This window comes from Trachemys scripta, chromosome 3, assembly GCF_013100865.1.
Source record: "Trachemys scripta elegans isolate TJP31775 chromosome 3, CAS_Tse_1.0, whole genome shotgun sequence".
NCBI lineage: Eukaryota > Metazoa > Chordata > Testudines > Emydidae > Trachemys > Trachemys scripta.
In genome coordinates this window covers 1,016,344-1,037,512 of record NC_048300.1, presented here as the reverse complement: position 1 = coordinate 1,037,512, position 21,169 = coordinate 1,016,344, and the positions used below count along the sequence as shown (strand labels likewise).

Sequence of the window (21,169 nt, the reverse complement as noted above, 5' to 3'; positions counted from 1 at the left end):
CCAGCCAGTAAAGCAGAAGGTTTATTTAAGGACAGGAACACAGTCTCAAGCAGAGCGTGTAGGTACGACCAGACCCCCTCAATTAGGTCCCTCTGGGAGGTTCAGGGAGCTTAGACCCCAGCTTGGGGTTCCCTGCGTTGCACCACCCAGCCCCAACCGAAACTAAACTCCCAACTCCTCCCGCTGCTCCTCTCCTTTGTTCAGTCTCCCGGGCAGAAGGTGTTAATTCTCCCCACCCCCGTTCCTGGCTCAGGTTACAGCTCAGGTAGCTTCCTTCAAGGGAAGTCGCCCCTCCTCACTGCAATCCCCCTGCAACATTCCCAGGTCAAATCTGCCCTGCTCCCTGCTCCGTCACAGGTGCCAAACCCAAACTGACCCCAAGTACAAGAGTGCCTGAGAAAACCCTGACACAATAACATTGCTTCCAAGAGGGATAAAAAGACATGCCAATTGACAGTCCAGGCACACGGTGCTGCTTCATTCAGACACAGGCTTCTGAGTCTCGCATGAATGGACCATGGAAGCAATGAACCCTAGCAGATCAAGCTATAAAAGTGATCTGAACAGAGATCTGTGTTGCAGTCATTTAGACCCACATGCAATACGGTCCCTGGGGCAGGCACAGATATATGTGCAGTGCAGTCACATGCACCAGAATCTATAGGGCAGATGCAACATTTGGGACAAAGCAGTGTATGGATGTGATGTTTGAGCATGGTTATCAAACTCCTCTCACTGTTTAGCCACTCAGCAGGGAGAGCTTTCCCAAGAGATGAGGAAAATATTTCAGAGTTTGAGAGTGTCTACACTGACAAAACTCATGAAATTGGTGTCTTTCTTAAAGCCCCAGCTCCTCGAGGTAGGTGGTAGGGGAGAACGTCAGCTTACTTAAAAAAAAAAAAAAAAAAAAAAAAAAATGCAAGTTTCATGCTTATGGAGGAAACCTGGAAAATGTGACCAGAGTACACCCCAAAGGCTCTGAAACCAGAAAGCAAATAAAAAGAGCACAACTTGTATTATGTTTTTTAAATCACATGATTTTTAATCTCCTCTCATGATTTTGGGAGCCTGACTCGTGATTTTTGGAGGTTTGAGTTGGCAATACAGGTCTCTTCTTTGTGTAAACATTTTGTTTGTCTGGTCTGGGGAAAAGCTGGAATCCTTCAGGTTTGGAGAGTCTTTGTGGAGCTTTTCACATTGACGGGAGGAGACTGGGTACATTTTACCAGGGTTTTACAGGGCTTTAGAAGTGCCAGATCATACCTGTGCCGTGTGAACTTGACTTAAAGAGGGAGGTATAAGGAGCGGAAGATGCATCCTGCAGGGAATGCCAGGCTGATGTGCTGACTCAGTAATATTTGCTTTGTGCCTTTTTCGTTGCCAGACCCGTCCATCCATTCCCCTGGCACAGGGGTTCTCAAACTGGGGGTCGGGACCCTTCTCGGGGTCGTGAGGTTATTACATGGGGGGGGTTGCGAGCTGTCAGCCTCCAACCCTAAATCCTGCTTTGCCTCCAGCATTTATAATGGTGTTAAATATATTAAAAAGTGTTTTTAATTTCTAGGGGGGGGTCGCACTCAGAGGCTTGCTGTGTGAAAGGTGTCAGCAGTACAAAAGTTTGAGAGCCACTGCCCTAGCAGCTTTGCCTCTGTTACCTGTTGCACATCAACTGTTTTATATCCAGGGTTGGACTAACTGGCACAATTGTAGTGTCAGACAGATGAGAGATGGCAGGAGTCAAAAGTGTCCGCTTTGGAGTAGACCCTACCTGCTTTGTGAAATACTTTGGCACTGTTGGGTGTGCAACACACAGCTGGTGCAAATCTCTATTAGGAACATGAAGATTTCTGGCAACCACAGTTTCTGCCATACAGCTACTGTGGCTCTCAGCTGCTTCACCTAGCTTTAATAAGCAGATTAATAAGCAGAGTCCAGTCCCCTGCCATGAGGGCAGGGGACTGGACTCGATGACCTCTCAAGGTCCCTTCCAGTCCTTGAATCTATGAATTTTCCCCTAGGAGATTCCTGCTACACTGTGTACAGCAGTGTTGTTAAGGCTATTGTGAGATGGTCGTGACCATTTCCATCCGATTGCAACAGGCTGCAGCAATAGCTCTTAGGTAGAGCTGTTCTCGGTGTCACCACTGGCTGTGTTAAACAGCCAGCACACATTTACTTAAGAGTACAAATCACTACATACGGAGTGAAATGAGTCAGTGTAGCCCCGCCCTTCTTTGCTTTTGCTCACATGTGCTTTACTGCACTTCTGCATTTAAATGAAAGAGTGTCTCCATCCACTCTGCAGCATGCCAGAGGGCTGCAGGGGAAGGAGACAAATTGTTTTTACTGCTTTCAACTTAAAGTACTAATGGAATAAGGCGCACTGCTTTGGACTGCTTTCTCTCTATAATTCAATCATGACTCAATAAGGTGCAGTCTAAAAAGGTGTTAGAATTTTTGCAGTGTCTAACTTACTGCCAGATCATTAATAAGTTGTTTAACTTGCTAGCAGAAACCACGGCCTTTTAAGGGACCATGGTAAGTTCTGTGCACTGCTTATGTGTTGCTCTGCATACCAAGGATTTATTCTTAAGCATCCTCTTTATGCTCCAGATTGTCATGTATTAAGAATTACTGCAGCATCATGGCACTGGCTTCCCATGTGATGTCATTTCCACATCGGATGTAGTGCAGGGCTTAACTTGTGCCAGAGCTGAACTCCAGCAGCTGCAGGCTCGGCAGTTCAGAGCCTGGCACCTCTGCGCTCGGCAGTTCAGAGCCCCGGCACCTCTGCGCTCGGCAGTTCAGAGCCCCGGCACCTCTGCGCTCGGCAGTTCAGAGCCCCGGCACCTCTGCGCTCGGCAGTTCAGAGCCCCGGCACCTCTGCGCTTGCTGCATCAGTTATGAATGTAAAAAAATTGCTTTGAGCCCCGGCACCTCTTTCATTACAGAATAAGCACTGGTGTAATATAACCATTTTCTCTACTATTTTAGCACTGAGAACGTATTGTCAGTCCAAACCATTGTACTCTGTACTTAGAATGGGGAATATCTCACCTACGGGCGGAGGGTCAAGTCCTCAGCTACTGTAAATCAGCATAGCTCCATTGACTTCAATGGCGCTAAGCCATTTTACCCCAGCTGAAGATCTGGGGCTAGCTGTTCGTTTATTCCCGATACACTGCTCTTTAGAGGAGGCATTTTCAGGACTGACAAATAGCATTCCCCAAGTATTGAATGGAATATGAGTTGGGCATGGGCTGTTGATTAATTCTAGGCAGCTGGGTACGCTGGGCATGTTCTTCTACCTAGAAGAAAAATTAACACTGTCTATTTTGGAAGCTCATTTTTAAAGCTTAGAAAATATTTTTTTCCCCTCAAGAAATGTTTGGGAAAAAATTGCAAAGTTAGAAATACTGTATTACTCTTAGCTTCCTCATTCTGATTCTAATTAACAGTCCACAGTCGCCGGGAGACATATTTCCACCCCATGCCTTTGGTGCTAGCTCTGTTAATAAGAAAATGTTATGCATTGCAGACTTTTTCTATCACGGTTACATTTTACTTGAACGATGCACATTGTCACTTTCACTTTCATTTTAAATAAGTGATATTGTGTAATATGTTGAAGGGATCTCTGAGCCACCAGTAACAGAGAGTCTGATTTAAAACTGATGAATGAACTTGTGGAATTAACCATTATGCAGACCTCACTGCAGGGTTGTGATATTAGTACTTTTCACTGATAAAGCATCTAGCAGAGAAAGGTATAACGTGATCCAATGGCTGGAAGTTGAAATTAGACAAATTCAGACTGAAAATAAGGCATACATTTTTAATGGTGAGAATCTTAACCATTGGAACAATTTACCAAGGGTCATGGTGGGTTCTCCATCACTGACCATTTTTAAATCAAGATAGGATACTTTTTCTAAAAGATCTGCTCTAGGAATTATTGTGGGGCAGTTCTCTGGCCTGTGCTGTACAGCAGGTCAGACAAGATCATGGCTTCTCAAACTTCATTGCATCGCGACCCCCTTTCGACAATAAAAATTACTACATGACCCCAGGAAGGGGGACCGAAGCCTGAGCCAGCCCGAGCCCCATGTAAGCGGGGGGAGAGGCCCAAAGCCGAAGCCCAAGGGCTTCAGTCCCAGGCAGGGGCCTGTAATCTGAGTCCCAACACCCCTGTAGCCTGGTGGTTAGAATATTCACCTCAGATGTGGGAGACCCAAATTCAAGCCCCTCCCACAATGAATAGCTCATACAAAGTAGGACAGCTTCAATAGGAGGGATCGAGGAAGCCTTAGACTGGAATATCCTATAGCCTGCCGTAGAATAAGAAATTCACACTGCTCTTTTCACAAACCAAGTCACTCTCAGAGCCTAATCTAGGTGTCCTAAGCCCCAGCATCTGGCTATGACGACTAAGCCACACAGTCTCCCTACACAGTTTATATTTTGAGCTAAGAAAATCGTATAAAAGCAATAAGTGCCTTTCTGTTTAAAACAAAAAAAAGACAATAGACCCAAGGGCTTGTTTGACCTGGAGAAATCGGCACCAGTGTAAATCTGTTGCTATAGTAAACCCTTATTGTAGACTCACTGCAAAGCAATGCCACTAACCTTGGTAATCTAACAGTGTATTTTCCACCACTGCATGCCCCATCTTACTCTTGTGCAGGGCAGCTTATGCACCAATGCAATCACACCATGTAGACAGGGCCTCAATCAACCTCTTACATGCTTCCTCTTCATTGCATGGGTGCCCCTCTGCCAAGCAGTAGCAGATGTCTGGGGCCTTATAGGATGGGTTCCCAGTAGAGGAGACATCCGTGATGCAGAGTCTGGGAGTCTTCTAAATGTAACTTATTTTAATTGCACATGTACCTGGAACAGAGGTAGTCAAATAGCATGCAGGGCAAGCCCTTCTCACCTCAACACCAATACCTGCTTCCCAGGGATCGGGTGACCAGATAGCAACTGTAAAAAAACGGGACAGGGGATGGGAGGCAATAGGCACCTATATAAGAAAAAGTCCCAAAAAAGGGGACTGTCTCTTTAAAAATGGGACATTGGTCACCCTACTCAGGGACAACTTTGCCTCAAGAATTGACTCTAATCAGAGACCAAACTCTCCTTCTGGCCCCTCTCCCCAGAATCTCACGTAACAAACTAGCAACAGCACATCGCATGGCTATCCAGGACTGACCATTCGTTCACACTCTCTGACAAAAGAACTTGGAAAACTATGTGTAACAGTGCCACCTGTTGATACCTGCTGTGACTGGGTCTGGGATGCTGATCGTGCAGCCAGCCTCCATTGATGTCAGTGGGACTCTGCTCAAGCAGAGAGGCCTGCCTGCAGGGTCAGGGCATAGGTGCCTCTTTGATGGAGAATATACACTTTCTGAGCACTGTTTGGACAAATATGGGCCTGATTTTCAGAAGTACTGAGTGCTCACAGCCCCAAATCAGTGGAAACTGTAAGTCCTCAGTACCTCTGAAAATCAGGTGTCTTATGTTTTTTCTTACTCTGTGATTTGTAAGTGTAGAGTGAGATTCCCTGCACTGGCCTGCATGTTACACTTGACATTGATAAATGTAGCTTTTTTAATTATGTTCTCTAAGAACAGCCATTCTATGCAGACACAGAGGAATCAGTATGCATTTTAATGAGTGCTGTCAGGAAAATTATTGATTACTTTAGTAATGATTTTGAAATTGTCATTATGTTAAGTCCATCAGGGTTTTTTGTGTGGCTTTGCCAAGAACTTTTTCATATCCTCCATTCCTTTTTTCATCTAAAACAATTTTAGTTACCACATCAATGCAAAGCAAAATCTGCTCCATGTTTGGTAACTGTTTCATCTGTGCATAAAAATGATTGCAGCGATGATTATACATGGAAGAAGTTAATACAAATATTCCTTAGAAAATATGGTTAGGCTGAGCCAGGCTGCGTTCTTTTGTTTTGTTTTTTTCAGCCATCACTTGCACAGTTATTGATGTCGTTATAAGCATGAAGGACAAACTTAATGGACTTTTGACTATATCAAATCGTGCAAGAAATCATACCTGTTGTTCTGCTTAGTGATTTGTGGTGTTTGTACTAAGTTATGAAAAGCAAGGAATCTAATGCCAATCAGTTTAGCAGAGAGTTTTAGGTTGCAGTACCGAGCACTCAAATCTAAAACAAGGGCAGAAAGCCAGAATACATAACTGATCTCTGATTTGGTCCTAATTCCCAGGTCCAGCCAAGTTCCACTGGACCTGAGGGGTGGCTTTATGCTGCCTTTGTGTGCCTCAATCCTGGGACCTGTTGTGGGGGAGCGATTGATCCCTTAGCATACATTAGAGCAGCCTCAGGGCTGCTCTAACCTGCACCAGGCTGCCTATGGAGAGTACATAAGAGATGAAGAATGAGAAAGGAGAAGACAAGCTTTCAAAGAGAAGACAAGCTTAGCGAAAGGCGACACAAGAAAAGCAGCTGGAAAGTTGGTTTAGCCAACAAAGTTTGAAAGAAGCTGGAGTGGACTAGGAATGGACTAAGGGGGCTGGATGCAGGCAATAAATAAGGAACCTTTGTGATGACACAATTATTTTGTTACTTATTTACACATTTTGTTCTGACCCATCAGGATGGAGCCTGGGCTCTGAGATTCAACCCTCTCTCAGAATTTCAGAGCCCGGGCTCCAACCTGCACCCGAAGGTCTACACTGCTATTTTTAGCCCTGCAACGCAAGCCCTGTGAGCCCAATTCAGTTGATGCGGGCTCTGATACGCACTGCCGCAGGTCTCTCTTCGTAGTGTAGACAAACACTCAGACAGAAAGCAGACTCCTTCACTGCTTGCCATAGCTCCCCCCCAAGAAATGACATCACAAAACCAGTGCCAGATTTCCAATTGGGCACAGTAGGCACGTGCCATGGGGCACCAGTGTTCTTGGGGTGCCTAAAAGTGGGTTAAAAGTTTCATTTTTTATGGAAAACGTGAAGGTCAGCTGTAGGCGGGGCGGGAGGGGGGGCGCTGAAGATGCTTTGCCTAGTGGCGCATAAGGTGTAAATACAGCCCTGCACGAAACTAACCGCAGAACATTTCTTCAGATTTGCTGCAGGCCCCCACACTCAGAAAAAGGCCTGTGTGTAACAGCATCATTGGGGGACTTCTGCGAGGACAGTGTTAATGAATCTTTTCCATTCCATTGTTTTTTCATGTGAACTTACTCTGTCACCTACTTTGCACTGTATTAGGTGCATTAGAAAACAAAACTCTGGGAAGTGGCCAAGGCCTCCAGTAAGAAGGTGCCAGGTTTTGATGTTAGTTTATTGGTTCTCTAGCTGTGCTCTAGGCATGTTCTAAGCCAGGGGTCGCAACCTTTCAGAAGCGGTGTGCCGAGTCTTCATTTATTCACTCTGATTTAAGGTTTCGCTTACCAGTAATACATTTTAACGTTTTTAGAAGATCTCTTTCTATAAGACTATAATATAGAACTAAAGTATTGTTGTATGTGAAGTAAATAAGGTTTTTAAAAAATGTTAAGAAACTTCATTTAAATTAAAATGCAGAGCCCCTGGAGCGGTGGCCAGGACCCAGGCAGTGTGAGTGCCACTGAAAATCAGCTTGCATGCCGCCTTCGGCACGCCTGCCATAGGTTGCCTACCCCTTTTCCAAGCCTTCATACTCATCTTATTGCTAGAACAGTAAATTCAGTAATAACAGACAAATAGTCTTAAGTGGCTAGGCTGGATAAGAATGTGGACGTATAGGACAATTTCCACATTAAGGCCCTTGAGAAAAATGTAATCAAAATAATTTTGGTTTGAAAAACGAATGTATTGCTTTAAAAAAAATAGCCTACCACCATTGATGCTTTCTCCACTTCCTCCTGCCTTAGCCTTCAGAAAGAATCTATCTCATTTGAATTCCCAGAGTGTGAAAGGTCATATCTAGCATCATATGGAAACCTATAAACTACTAGCTTCAAGAGAGACATCTTTAAAATCAGACTTGAATGGCTGACCATTGTCATATGCATGTGTCTGTGAGAAGCTGCCGTTTTCATTTGTTTGGCTGGTTAGTTTAAACATTCTCTGTTAGCTTCAAGGGGGTGAGTGATTTATTTGTTTGTTTTGAGTTTCAAATGTCAGCCGGAGCCTGTGGCTTTTTGTAGTGAGGCCACAGAGTCCCATCGTTACTAAGGGACCTAGGCTGCCCCAAGCTCTCTGAGCATTACACGCCAACCTAATATGGCAACCACAGCAAAATGCACCACTTAAAAATAATGGGAGAGCAGTGGCAGACCCGTGAGCCGAGGCTGTAAGAGCCCACGCTAATGCAGGCTTGTCACAAAGCATTGAGTACATAACGACAGAGGCAAAGGATGGAAGTAGGTTAAGTGACTGTTCTACAGGTAAATGTCCCACGTCTCCAGAAGAGATCCTTGGCTGCCGACAATGGTTTTAGCCCTTTATAAAGGTTATTTCAAACAGATCATCGCTCTTGTGAAGAGTGGTTGGCTGCAGTTGTCTCTCTCGGTAATGGCTTTTCACTGTGAGAGTCAGGGGGTAGCACGCCTTTCCCAAGAGTGGGATTTGAGGGGAGGGGATGGGGTCAGAAGATTCGGGGCTCACATGTCAAAGGGGGTTTGGCCTGTGGCGTCCTGACAGTTCTGAGTCTGGCCTCAAGGGCCACGATGGCCATGCATGTTGGGCCAAATCCCAACGTCCTTATTCAGGGCCTATTCTCTCCCCTACCTACAAAAGAGAATTCTGCGAGCCTCAGCTGGTGGGGACCTTGCTTCCAAGCTTTTCTGTTGGAAGAGCATGGTTTGCTCCCAGAGGATAAACCTGAATATCACCTCCTTGAACTCAGATCCCTTCAGAGCTGCTGGGATCTGCAGTTGAGGAGAGGTTTTGGTTCTTCCTGATCGCTATAGAGCTACACGTCCAGGGGATATCACAGACTATTCCCTAAAGGGATGTACCCCACACAGAGAGAGGGGTACAAAGTGCAAACTAATGCAAGCCTCACATGTTCCCCACAGGCTGGGGCCCAAACAGCTTCACTCTCCTCAGCCATCCCTCCCAGCTCTGGAGAGTGGGACTCCATGGAGCCCGCAGGTTTGAGAGGATCAGGGCAGGGCCGGCTCCAGGCACCAGCTTCTCAAGCAGGTGCTTGGGGCGGCAGTTCCAGGTATTCAGCGGACGGTCCCTCACTCCGCCTGGGAGTGAAGGACCTCCCGCCAAATTGCCGCCGCAGATCGCGATCGTGGCTTTTTTTTTTTTTTTTTTTTGGTTTTGGCTGCTTGGGGCAGCCAAAACCCTGGAGCCGGCCCTGGATCAGGGGCAGACTGCAGAGATGGAACGCCTCTCCTTCTGCAGGGCCTGGAGTGAGGAGAATGGGGCCCTGGAGGGAGCAGCGTGGGGCCCTCAGTTTTTATTCCGTTTGTATTTAAGCAAAGCTCCCATGGTCTATGGCAGCCATTTCTACTGAGTGAAGATTTCAGGCCTCAACCCACGCTTGTGCACAGTGATGATCACAATGATCCAGCAAGAGCCAGAGACCAAAGTGCCCACCAGATCGCCCGGTGACACTGGCAAGGCCCACAAGAGGGTGGGTGGACTAATGGGGCAGGCTCTCAGGGGAATGTGAGGCTGGGAACTGTGCTGGTTTTTAAAGGGCCATAGACTGGTCACTCTCTGTGGAAATACCTCTGTCCTGTATGAATTCCAGATGTGAGCGAGCACATGTCCAAGCTGGCCCATCAGAGTAAAAGCCAAGAAGCCCCAGCCAGCACTCCCCATTGGATTTAGGGCCCATGGAAGGCAGAAAGGATGGGACCTCAGGGCTGCTGTCCTACCAGGCGTGTTTCAATTCCATGTCAATGTAGACACCCTTGAAGTGGCTGAAACGTTAGTAGTGCATGTGTGAACTGTGTGCATACATGCACACACATTCTATATAGAGCCCAGAGCAGGGCTTTCAGATGAAAGATCCCTTCCATCTTCTCAGGGCTTCTGCTTTTCTGTCTCACACTCTGATGAGCCTGCTGCTCATTCTCCACTTTCCTCGGCTTTGATTGGGATGGATTAACTCGAGACCCTGTTAATCAGTGAGAGAGGGACCCTGGCATCCTTGTGCAGGATTCCATGTGCTTCACCTCTCCTCCTCCTTGGGGACGTGGCTCAGGGGCAATCTCCTCCATTCCCCAGGGAGGGTTACTGTGGCAACGACCACATATATTTCACATATCATGAAGATCCAGAGATGCAGCATGTGAAGAACACAGGCCAAATGCAGCCAGGGCCAGAGGAGTTAATTCCATACCAGCCCATGGAGTTTGCCCCTACTTATCCCAGATGTGACCTCAGCCCCATAGTTCCCAGGGTGCATTTCAGTGTTATACCTGAGCATTATTGTAGAATGCTGTGGGATGCTGTGTGGCTGCCCCCTGAGATAATTACTTGATGAGTCTTTGCCCAAACTAACCTCCTTTTGACGTTTCTGTCCTCCCTCTTGTTTCTCCTTTTCTTTACTGTCCCTTTCCCCCCTTACTCTTGAATATCTATTCTTCTCTGTTTCAGCAAAACGATATCAGTCAAAATAATTGATGATGAGGAGTATGAGAAAAACAAGACCTTCTACCTTGAGATTGGGGAGCCCCGTCTGGTGGAGATGAGTGAGAAGAAAGGTGGGGGATCTGCTCTGAGGCTGAGCCCAGCCTGCGTGCACATGTCCTGATCACTCATGGATGCCTGGCACTTTCCAATACATGCAATCTAAAACATGCCTTCCTCTATCTATGTCAAAGAGCAGGAGTCAAGTCACTAGGGCCTGGAGCTGAGAACCTTTGTTTGCACTTTGGACTCCAATTTCAGTTTTCCATACTTAAATTCAGACATTCTGGGCCTGATTATCAGCTGGCGTAGATCAGCATAGCTCCATTTATTTCAAGGGAGTAATGACGGCTGACACCAGTCAAGGATCTGGCCCTTCATAAGTTGCTGGGGTGCTGCTGTTACTTAAAAGCAAAACCAGTCCACCTGCTTTTACGGCTCAGATACTTGGCACAGAACTACAAATAGAATCCAGATACAGATTGGCTGCAAGCAAAGCAACCAAACCCTCTGGTGTTTGGATTTCCTTTTCCATCTAACGCTTATGTGGTGCATGAACAATAGCTCCCCACAATGTAAACCTATCTACTTCATTTCAGAGTTAAATTTGTGGATTGGCTCTTTTTTCAGAACGAAACAGCCTAGGTGCAGTGATGGACTTTCTGCTCTTTTACATAAGTAACTGAGGCAGATGTGCTCCTCCCTTCATATCATCTCGGTAACCATCTCGCCTGGTTGAACTTAAAGCATGAGTGTGTGACGCCAACCATTTGTTTTGCCTTTGTCTTGTGTTCCCACAGGAAATTCATTACCCTTAAAATACTTGACCGTGAGGAATATGAGAAAGAGTGCAGTTTCTACCTTGTGCTTGAGGAACCAATATGGCTACGAAGAGGAATGAAAGGTGTGAGAGTAAACCCAGACAAACTCTCGAGAAATTGTAGTCTGCTCTCTCTCTGTCTCCCTACTCTCACACTTGCTCTCTCCTCGCACTTGGCTTCCAAATATTTTGCCATATCTCCTCTCAAGCTTAGCAACTTTACCTTGTTTATTGTTTGGCAGGTGTAACTCTGGTCCCACTGACTAGCTCCCACTGAAGCAGGGTTGGGACTAAATACAAACTGACCTTTTTTGTCAAGTGTTCATCTGTGAACTGCTCCCACTTGTGAGGCAGTAAATGAAAACAATCCTGTGAATAAATCACTAGGGGTTCATATCCTCTCCATGCTAGCTAGAGAGGGACAAGCTCACACATACTGCATTGGTGCTGTCAGCCAAGAGTTTATGGCAGCATCTAGCTCCCACAAAGTGATCACAAACACTAGAGTGGGTCTGAGATTCCAGCACATGCAATGTGGGAAGACAGTGTGTGAATCCTAAACTGTCAATTGCTATTGCAACAGTATCAGAAACAAAGACATTTCAGTTGTGTATTCAAAATATACAGCACTGAAATCTCATATACAAATATTCTTTTAATCTAGGAGAAAACAGTCTCTTTTTTAATTAAAAAGACAATTGCATCATTTTTAGCAAGAGATAAAGTAGACCCTCTGTTTAAATAAAAATCACATTCTTAGCACAACATTTTTAGCTTTTTACACTGGTAATGAGCATACAATGATGTCTGAAGTTAGTTCAAAATCAGGTAATTCCAGTAGGATGTCTGTGGTCAGGATTTCACCCAGTGAATCTGGAAGTAAATAGGTAAAATGCACTGAAAGTGCAGTGACATGGACATCCCACTAAATCCTCATAAGGAGGATGAAATCAGTTTCCATCACACAAAATAAAAACATTTCTCTAAAGCAACTGCAAACATATTCATAAAAAAAAAAGGGGCTGCTAATTTTTCTAAGCAATTTATTTTCTTAAAAAGATAACTTAAACTGAATGGATGTAACTCATTTAATGAATTATTGATGGCTAATTAGGACATTACAGCAATAAAATAATTATCCTGAATAATTAGTCACAACATAACAGACATTTTTTTTAACAACCCAAACATTGTTAGCAACATTTTGTCTCTTTGACTTCCTGTTTAATTTCTAGATGATATCTTCTACTTAGGAATCATCAGATTGTATTATAACATTATTATTATCATACGTTTAGGCCCTGATTTAGCAAAGCACTCGAGCACATGTTTAACTTTTGAGTCCCAGGATTAGTTTATCCCAGATTGGGTAAGAGGTGATTGATCATGGTCTGCAAGTACCTATAGGGAGAAGACATTTCTCATAATAGATGATTCTTTAATCTAGCAGAAAAACGCATAGCAAGCTCCCATGGCTTGAAGCTGAAGCTAGACCAAAGGAGACTAGAAATAAAATGCACATTTTTAACAGTGAGGGTACTTAACTCTTGGAACAATTTATCTGAGGATGTGGTGGATGGAGTCACTTGGCGTCTTTAAATCAAGGCTGGGTGTCTTTCCAGAAGAGATTTTATAGCTCAAAGAGAAAGCAGAAAGCATTGGGCGAGGTTCTCTCACCCATGCTGTACAGGAGGTCAGTCTAGATGATCATAATGATCCCTTCCAACCTTCAGATCTCTGAATCTAAGACTTAGGTACATTGTTATCTGCTTTGCTGAATGGGAGCCTTAGCAAACTGGTGTTTGTGGAAGCTCCATAGGAATTTACAGGGGGCAGCTGGAATAGTGGCGTTAGCTCCCCTGTTCCCTCTAGGTGGGGAGTTGGAGACTAGGGATAACACAAATGTAGATCTCATAGCCCTTCCCCAACCCCATCCAGCCTTGGCACTCATTAGTGACCCTTCCATGCTAGCCTGTTAGGTCCCACCATAAAGTTGCCTCTACATTGCACGGGGCATGCTGGGTCCTTACATCCAGCACATCCACCCTGTGCCCCACTCCCAACCACTGTGCAGGACAGCAGTGGTGCAGAGGGCATTGCTTGGGCTCCCCACATCTTGTGGGATTTCACCCCAAAGAAATAAATAGGCTTCCCTTCTTATAGACTAAATCCGCTCATTTGCTGACTACCCCCGATCCAGCAAAGCATGTAAGCATGGCCTTGATTCAGGAAAGCATGGCCCTGTTCAAGACAGCACTTAAGCATGTGCTTAAAGTTAAGTGTGTCCTTAAGTGCTGTCCTGGATAGAAATCAGAAGGGTAGCCATGTTAGTCTGGATCTGTAAAAAGCAACAGAGAGTCCTGTGGCACCTTTAAGACTAACAGATGTATTGGAGCATAAGCTTTCGTGGGTGAATGCCTACTTCGTCCTGGATAGAGATGGGCTTCAGCACAAATGTGGGTCAGCGCCGTGTGTGTCAAATGTGAGTAGTCCCGATTAAGTCAAGGGGGCTACTCACATGCTTAGTGTCATGTATGCTTAAGTGCTTTGTTGGATCGAGGTCTAAGATGACTTCATGTATATCAAATGTTGGTGCATTTCGACTGAAACACAATACTATTTATTTTAGTTCCTTTTCCCTCAGTAGGCAAAAAAAAAAAACCCTTCTTACAGAAAAATGAATAGGAAATGTCTATTCACTGGTAGCTGTCTGATTTAAAAAAAATATTAAGCTAGTTCATATAAAAGAAAGAGGAGAATAATCTGGATTAGTTTAATAAATTACACAGACAAGAAATTCAGTTCAGTCCGATTCATCTTTACTCAAGTAAATGCATGATTTTATCAGGCTCAAACAATTCTGCCTTTGGAAAAACTAACTTTTGTTCACACAGTGAGTTGTTCAGTGGCTCTAAATCCAGGCCTTTCTAACAGCTGGGTACATTTCTAATCCTGTTCAAAGGCACATTTTTCTCAGAGTGTATTCATAGGAGAACTAGGGGGAAAGGGACGGGTGCAATTTTGTGCTCAGTGGGTGCATTCATCAGGCAGTCTTAGAGCACAGGGACCAGCCAGACACCTCTGCCCCATACTAGGTTGATGCTGTCTTGCAACATTTCCTAGTTGGTTAGTTGCATTGGCACTGCCATGCATAAGAAGGCAGCCAGAGCCGGCTTGCTTGGAGCTGAATCCACCATACACTAGCTCTGCATCTGCCAAGCAGTATTCCCCAGCCAATTTATGCCAGTTGCGCGTAGAGGGACCAGTGAATTGCCCCATGGTGCTTGTGGAGTACTGGGGAGAGCCCAGCCGTTGCTCGCCAGCAACCTTTAGACAAGGTGCAACTTTCTATTCCTCCAGTCTCCCCACATGCTTGGGGTTCCCAGGGGAAGGTGAACTATGGCCACACCCCAGCTCCACCCAGAGACAAGGTCTTGTAACATTTGGTGCTGCTGGGCATGAGAGCACACACACAGACACACACACCTTCCAAGATACTGGCAAGCAATAGCTGAATCCTTCTGGCTGCCGCCTGCATGGGAGCACTGGGCTCCCTGCTCCCTCTCTGGCCTAGCGCGCTGAGAGGAGAGAAGCTGCCATTACCTAGAACTAGATGGATTCCTCAGAGGGGCTGCATTTATCCCAAGAGAGAACATTGCACATGGACCTTTTTCCTCCTCCCCTGCATTCCTTGACAGATGGATGCCCTATGTGATTATTAGCTCACAGAAAATTCCATTAAATCTGACACACTAGCGCAATGCAATAGAATCCCAGTGAGTGGGATTTGCATCACTAGCAGTGCTAGGGACACCTACTATTGTTTTTGTACCACCAAAATAAAATTAACCATTGACACTAAAAGCTATCCATTGATTTCATTCGGCACTGCATGGGCGCAGTATTGTCCACTCTCATGGTTTTATCATGAATCTTGGATTATTTGGAGGGTTTTTAAAGCTCTCACTGCTGGAGTCCTGTGATGACATGAGACTCTCAGCTTTTGGTTTATAAAAAGTAAGTTTCTAGCTCTCATGGTTGCAGGGGAAAGCTTGAAAATGTGAAGCCAAGGCTCCATAAAGTCTTAGTAGTCAGAAGGTAAATAAAAAGAGCCAAAAATGTATTAGTCATTTTAAAATCTCATGATTTTTAAACCAGTTTTTGAGGACTGACATGATTTTTGAACTCTTGGGGCTGGTAATACTGTGAGCTCAGCTTCTGAAATCAGGCCTAGGTGTGCCAAAAATTAAAATACGTAAAATCAGCAGCTGCTTTTGAAAATATTGGCCTGATCTTCTCTGCTTCAGTTTCCCTCCCTTTGAAAAGGGTTAATACTTCCTGATCTTACTACCTTTCCAGGGTATTGCTAGAAGTAATTAGTTAGAGTGTTCAGTTCTTCAAAGATCCAGAGTGCTACCTGAATGCTAAATGATAGTTATTTTTTATCAGGGCTTAAACTGTCATTTTGCTAAATGACAGGATAAATACTGTATTATATTTCGTGAGTCAAGCCCTAGCACAAACTGTACTTCTTTCATTCTACGTTCCCTGTAGAAATCAGGCCATTATGTAATTATTATTTTCCATTTAGACTATTAAAGGAAGTAAAAGAATCCAGCAAACAGCCCTTACATCCATATTTTGGGACATATTATTTCCTCGATCTGTGGTGGTATTGCCATTGATGTCGTTGGACGCTCCATGAATACATGGCCCAAAGGGGGGAAATGAATTTTTTTAAAGTTTGTCTTTTATACCATATTGCTATATGTGACATTATTTTTTTTTCTTTTAATTCACAGCCCACGCTCATGAAATGTTTCTGTTCCATTATTTTCAATGCTCTTTTCTGGGTTACCAATGGTATCCTGAAACTTCACAGGTTTTCATTGTCTGGGCCTGGGAGCTGGAGTCTTTCTGTGGATGTTCCTTTTAATTTCATTATTCATTTACTTTTCTTCTTCTGTGTTTGTCTCTCTGTCTGTCTCCTTCACAGCTCTGTTGTTGAATGAGCTTGGTAAGCACTGCATTTCTTGTATTTCTTTTCCATTTTCCCAGTGTGTCCGTATATTGGTGGAAATGATGATTTTGTTTGACTTTTCTTTTTGCTCACAAGAATCTCTCTTAAGGTTGTTAATACCATTTTACTAAGCCCAGGTAATTGAGATCATGTTCTTCTTTGAGTATATGCTCCAAAAATTGTTAGCTGAGACATGAACATTTGTGTTAAAGGAGGGACAGTGGCTAAAATCATAATTGAAAGTGGCATTAATTACAATGACAAGGGAGCCTAAGGGGGTTAGGAACAGCATTTCACTGGGATTTGGGCAGTTAGCTCCTTTGGAAATCCCAGACAACAAGCATATTTAGGGTCAGAGTCTGTCACCCTTAAGTGCAGTGAGTAGCTCCACAAGTAATCCCAATGGGGTTATTAGGGCGTTAGACGCTACTGAATGGGAGCAATGGTATCGGACTCTGGCCACTAGTGGATATATTCAATACAACTAACTCCTTGGGTTTGCTACTAGCCTTCAGGTTGATTTCACTGGACACTGTGCGCTAATTTGTAGTAAAAAGATGTGGAAAGCACTAAGAGTCTCAGAAATGTACAACAGAACTGAGCTGTTCAAACTAATTCATATCCTGTTACGTAGGCATAAGAAACAGAATGTTTGTAGTACCTGGCAGTGCTCTGGCCAGAATACTTAGGGCTTATTGTGGTGAAATTGACCACAAGAGCTATTCCACAATCACTCCCCCTGTGCACACTCTTATTCAAGAATCAGTGTGCGCATACGGGGAGTATTCCAGAACAGCTATAGCATTTTAAACTCTCTTCCTTATAACTTCCCAGTGTAGACATACCCTAACTACATATATTCAGAAAACTCTGCATGCTGTTTTGAGGGAGGCATGGCATGCTGCCTTCTTAGAGCACACTGCAAAACCAGCCTCCAAATTTGGCATAAAAGCTATCCCAAGCAGGATACACAAACACACAAAATGAGGGTGTGGAGGGGAGTCCCAGCAAAGCTAAAGCATTCTGCAGACTACCTTGGAAAATCAAAGCCTGGGCCTTATCTAATTCTCATTGGAATCAATGGAAAGACTCTCACTCATTTCTGTGAGCACTGGACCATTGTAGAAAATGCTGCTCTGGACAGTAGTAACTTGGTATGAGCAGAACTTCGCCCCGGCTCTAGGTAAATGGGGAATGTTTCTAGGGATGTCTGAGCACTCAGGGGCTTGGTGAAAATAGTGGTGGAAGGGGCTTTCCTCTTCCCCAGCATTGTATCCATCCCTCTTGAATAGCCCTCCATTTAGTCCTAAAGCTATCCAGCTGCAGCATGGATTTGGTGCATCATGTCCTCTCACGCCCACCCCACTGCTGCTTTTATTGCTGAAAATGTTCTCACAGCAGAAATAAAGACTCATGGGGTTAGGCCCTAGGAAGAGTAACTTGCTCTTAATGAGAGGATCTTGCATCATTTTGAGTTCTGTGCATCCCTCCCTCTGCTCTGTCTCCCACACTGAGCCCTGCGCTCTGGCCAGGCTGGGTTGAGAGGAGGGATAGTAGCTGTAGGGTTTTTGATCTTTTCCACGGTGTGATTCTAGCCACTGTCGCCTCCTAGAAATGCCCTCTCTCTCATGTCTGGTTGGCAGGGAAGGAAGAGATTTGCACAGCTCAGCTTTGTAGTGAATCTGCACTTCCCAAACTGGAGTTAGATTGGCCACTGCTAGGGTAGAACCTGCCATAGGGGACCTAGGAGGCGTGTCCCGCCCCAGCCCCGAACCACACCCCAAGGGGGTCCTCTATGGGTGGATAGGAGGGCTAGCCATCTCCACAGCACCAGCCCTGCCTCCGGTCTGCACCCTACGGAAGGCTCTCCACTAGTCCAGGATCTTGCTGCACATGGGGGGAGACTGGGTAGTACAAGGGAGGGGCCAGGGAAAACCACATTCCCAACCACCCCTTGGCCCTGTGAAGATGTATCTGGAGCTCTCCTGTCTCTTCAATGGAGCCCTCCAGGACTAATTTAGGATTTCGAGGGGACTGAGCAGCTACTGAGGAGGCAAAGGGCCTCTGTAGGATTAGCGCTGGCCTCCTTCAGATTCCATGGGATCCACAGTGCCAGGGGGCGGGGGAGAGGCTGGTCCCTGGGCCTACTGAGCAGGGGGCAAACCCCCTTCCCCCGAGTGATGGTGGGGGAGCAGCTGGCTGCAGCTGTCCCCATGATTCGGGGGTGGAAAAGAGATTGTTCCAGGAGGTGCTATCTTAAGCCATGTGGGGTGGGAGGGAGGCTGGCATGCATGCGCCCCATAGTCCTGCTGTCTCCTGGCCTCCTGCAGCCCAGTCTCCCCCACCCACCCATTCAGAGCCCCTCATTCAGAGTGCAGCGCACTACACAAGGCCCAGCAGAATGGGTTGGGGGAGACCATGGCACTCCATGCAGACCCGAGGCAGGGGACAACCTCTGCTAGAAATGGGAGACAGGTGTTGTAGTGAGCTGTTCCTCTGCAGCTCACATCGTAGCAGGAGCGTGTGGGCCACTGCTCTGGGGGGAGGCTGCTGCGAGATGAATGTCACTGTGATGATGCAAAATAGATGCTAATCTGCTTTCTCTTTCTCTCTCTCTTTTTTTGTTTTGTGGTTCGTTTAGGTGGCTTCACAATAACAGGTATGGATTTCTGATTCCCTCCTTGCCCCGTGCCATTGTTCCTCTCTGTGGTGTTAACTGCCGGATGCTCATTCTGCTCTTTTTTCCTTTATTTCCTGTTTGTTTTTTTAATGGAGGGAAACTTCTGAATGGTAAGAAAGCGCTGTTCAGTTTCCTTGCCACCTATTCCGAGCCGCTAATGTTAACACGGCACGTCTAACAGCGAGTGATGTGTCCTTGTCACCAGCTTAACCTCACGTGTGTTTCACAGTAATCCCCGTCCTTTAGCTGTAGTGATTACAGCACGTACCAGGGAGAATCTGCCTCAGCGCGGAACTCACAGCCCTGGGGGAGGGAGGGCAAATGGGGTGAAATGGACCCCAGCCTGGGCAGCCTGAGAGGCTGCACTGAATTAGGACAGCTGTCCTTGGGGTGCTTAGCCACACAGTCCCTGGGAACTCTGGCACTCTGCGCCAGGCCGGCATGCTCCTGCACAGTGACCTGTGCAGGCCAGCTTCTGGCTGCTATACCCAGAGCCTGCCGCAGGGGATTTTCTCCCAGGGCCTGTCTGCTCTGGAACTGGAAGGGGAGGTTTCCCGCTCAGGGAGACCTGCGCGCTGACTAGCAGTGTAGCTGTGGTGGCGGGAGGGGGTAGCTGTCCAAGGATGCACCTAGGCTTTCAGAGAGGCTTGTGCCTGGGGAGACTGTAGCACATGCGCCCTCCAGGGCTACGCTGCTATTTTTAGCACGGTAGCTTGATCAGAGCTCGCCCATGTGGAGACTACGCTGGGAGTTACTCTTTGCAGCTCCAGTGTCGACAACCCCCCAGTCTCCTAAATGGCTTTCCTCAATCCGCGTGCAGTCTGACCCATGCTCTTCACAGCCATCAGGGGTAGGGGAGAGGCAAGCCTGGACCAAAATGTGGGGCCTGCTGGTACCTTCTCCTGAAGGGGATGTCAGCCATTTCTGCGGCAGGACTGGCCCCCATGCCGTGTGTCCGCAGCCCTGCCCCATGGGGGGGATCCCTCCTGGGATGCCATGGGCTGCAGTTCTTGCGGCACCGTCATGCTGCCAGGGAAGGGGGGAACGCAGAGGCAGTAGGGAGGCATGGGTCTTCCACTCGGGTTTCTCTGGCCTCTTGCTGATCCCTGGGGTCCGTGTGAATCCTGGAGAGCTCCCACATAGTTTGAGAATCAGCCCTGCAAATCCCATATGTCCCTTACAGATCAGGGAGTAGCTAGACCTCCCCCTCCCAGGGGTTTTCCCTACAGGAGGGGGTAGCTGGAGCCAGCATTGTTATTCCCAAGTGCAGGCAGTGTGCATGGCGCTGCACAAGACACCAGTACACCATTGCCTGCCCAGAGAGGTATGGCCAAACTCCACAGACGGTGATTTGATCCCTGTCCCCAGGTACAGGGTGATATGTAACTACATTTCTCTGTCAGCAAGAACAGTTGGGGCTGGGGGGTCTGCCTCCCTTTTATCAGATGGAGATCAGTGAGAAACAGAGAATCAATCATCTTCTGTAATTCCAATGTCAGTCTGTCGGCAATCAGTGCTGCAGATACAGCTGATTGTGAAATAAAGCCACTTGGCTGCATGCTGCCAAGAAACGCTTCGCTGTTTAAAATGCCGCTCTGCAAGGACGCCTGAGAAATCAGTCCTCCCCATCTGGTGTTCTGGATCCTGGCACCCTCCTCAGGGAGTGGGCGAGGCAGGAATGGTTCCTCACGGATCATTGCTGGGGTTTGAACGGCAGAGTCCGGCTGCTGTGGTACAGCTCGGGAGCAGCAGGCTATGTGCTCTTGGCTGTACAGTCTCAATGTGTGATTGTTAGCTCATCAGAAATGCCAGCCATATATGAAAGCATGTTCAGATGAGTTCCTGCAAACCGAGTTACATGAACTAGGGAACCATCACTGCACTAAAGATACTCCTTCTCCATCCTGCCAGCGCCTGGCATAGGACTAGGGACATCATGCCACCTTTGCACCTCCCTATGTTCTGGGCTGTCCAATGGCCTGTCCAGACATCAGCTTAAATTACAACAGCCCCACATCTGCTCTAATTT

General features: G+C 46.3%; 1 protein-coding gene across 7 annotated transcripts in view; it reads left to right on the top strand.

Annotated features, from left to right (window-relative positions):
• SLC8A1 (solute carrier family 8 member A1) overlaps positions 1-21,169 on the top strand; it is a 344,689-nt gene that overhangs the window by 279,866 nt on the left and 43,654 nt on the right. For 2 of the 7 annotated variants that reach the window (XM_034763897.1, XM_034763898.1), the window contains exons 3-6: positions 10,588-10,694; positions 16,437-16,457; positions 19,102-19,119; positions 19,218-19,250. In XM_034763897.1, coding sequence (XP_034619788.1) covers positions 10,588-10,694; positions 16,437-16,457; positions 19,102-19,119; positions 19,218-19,250 — 179 coding nt within the window. The remainder of the gene's footprint in view (positions 1-10,587; positions 10,695-16,436; positions 16,458-19,101; positions 19,120-19,217; positions 19,251-21,169) is intronic. The other 5 variants (XM_034763899.1, XM_034763901.1, XM_034763900.1 and 2 more) reach the window with 5 other exon arrangements.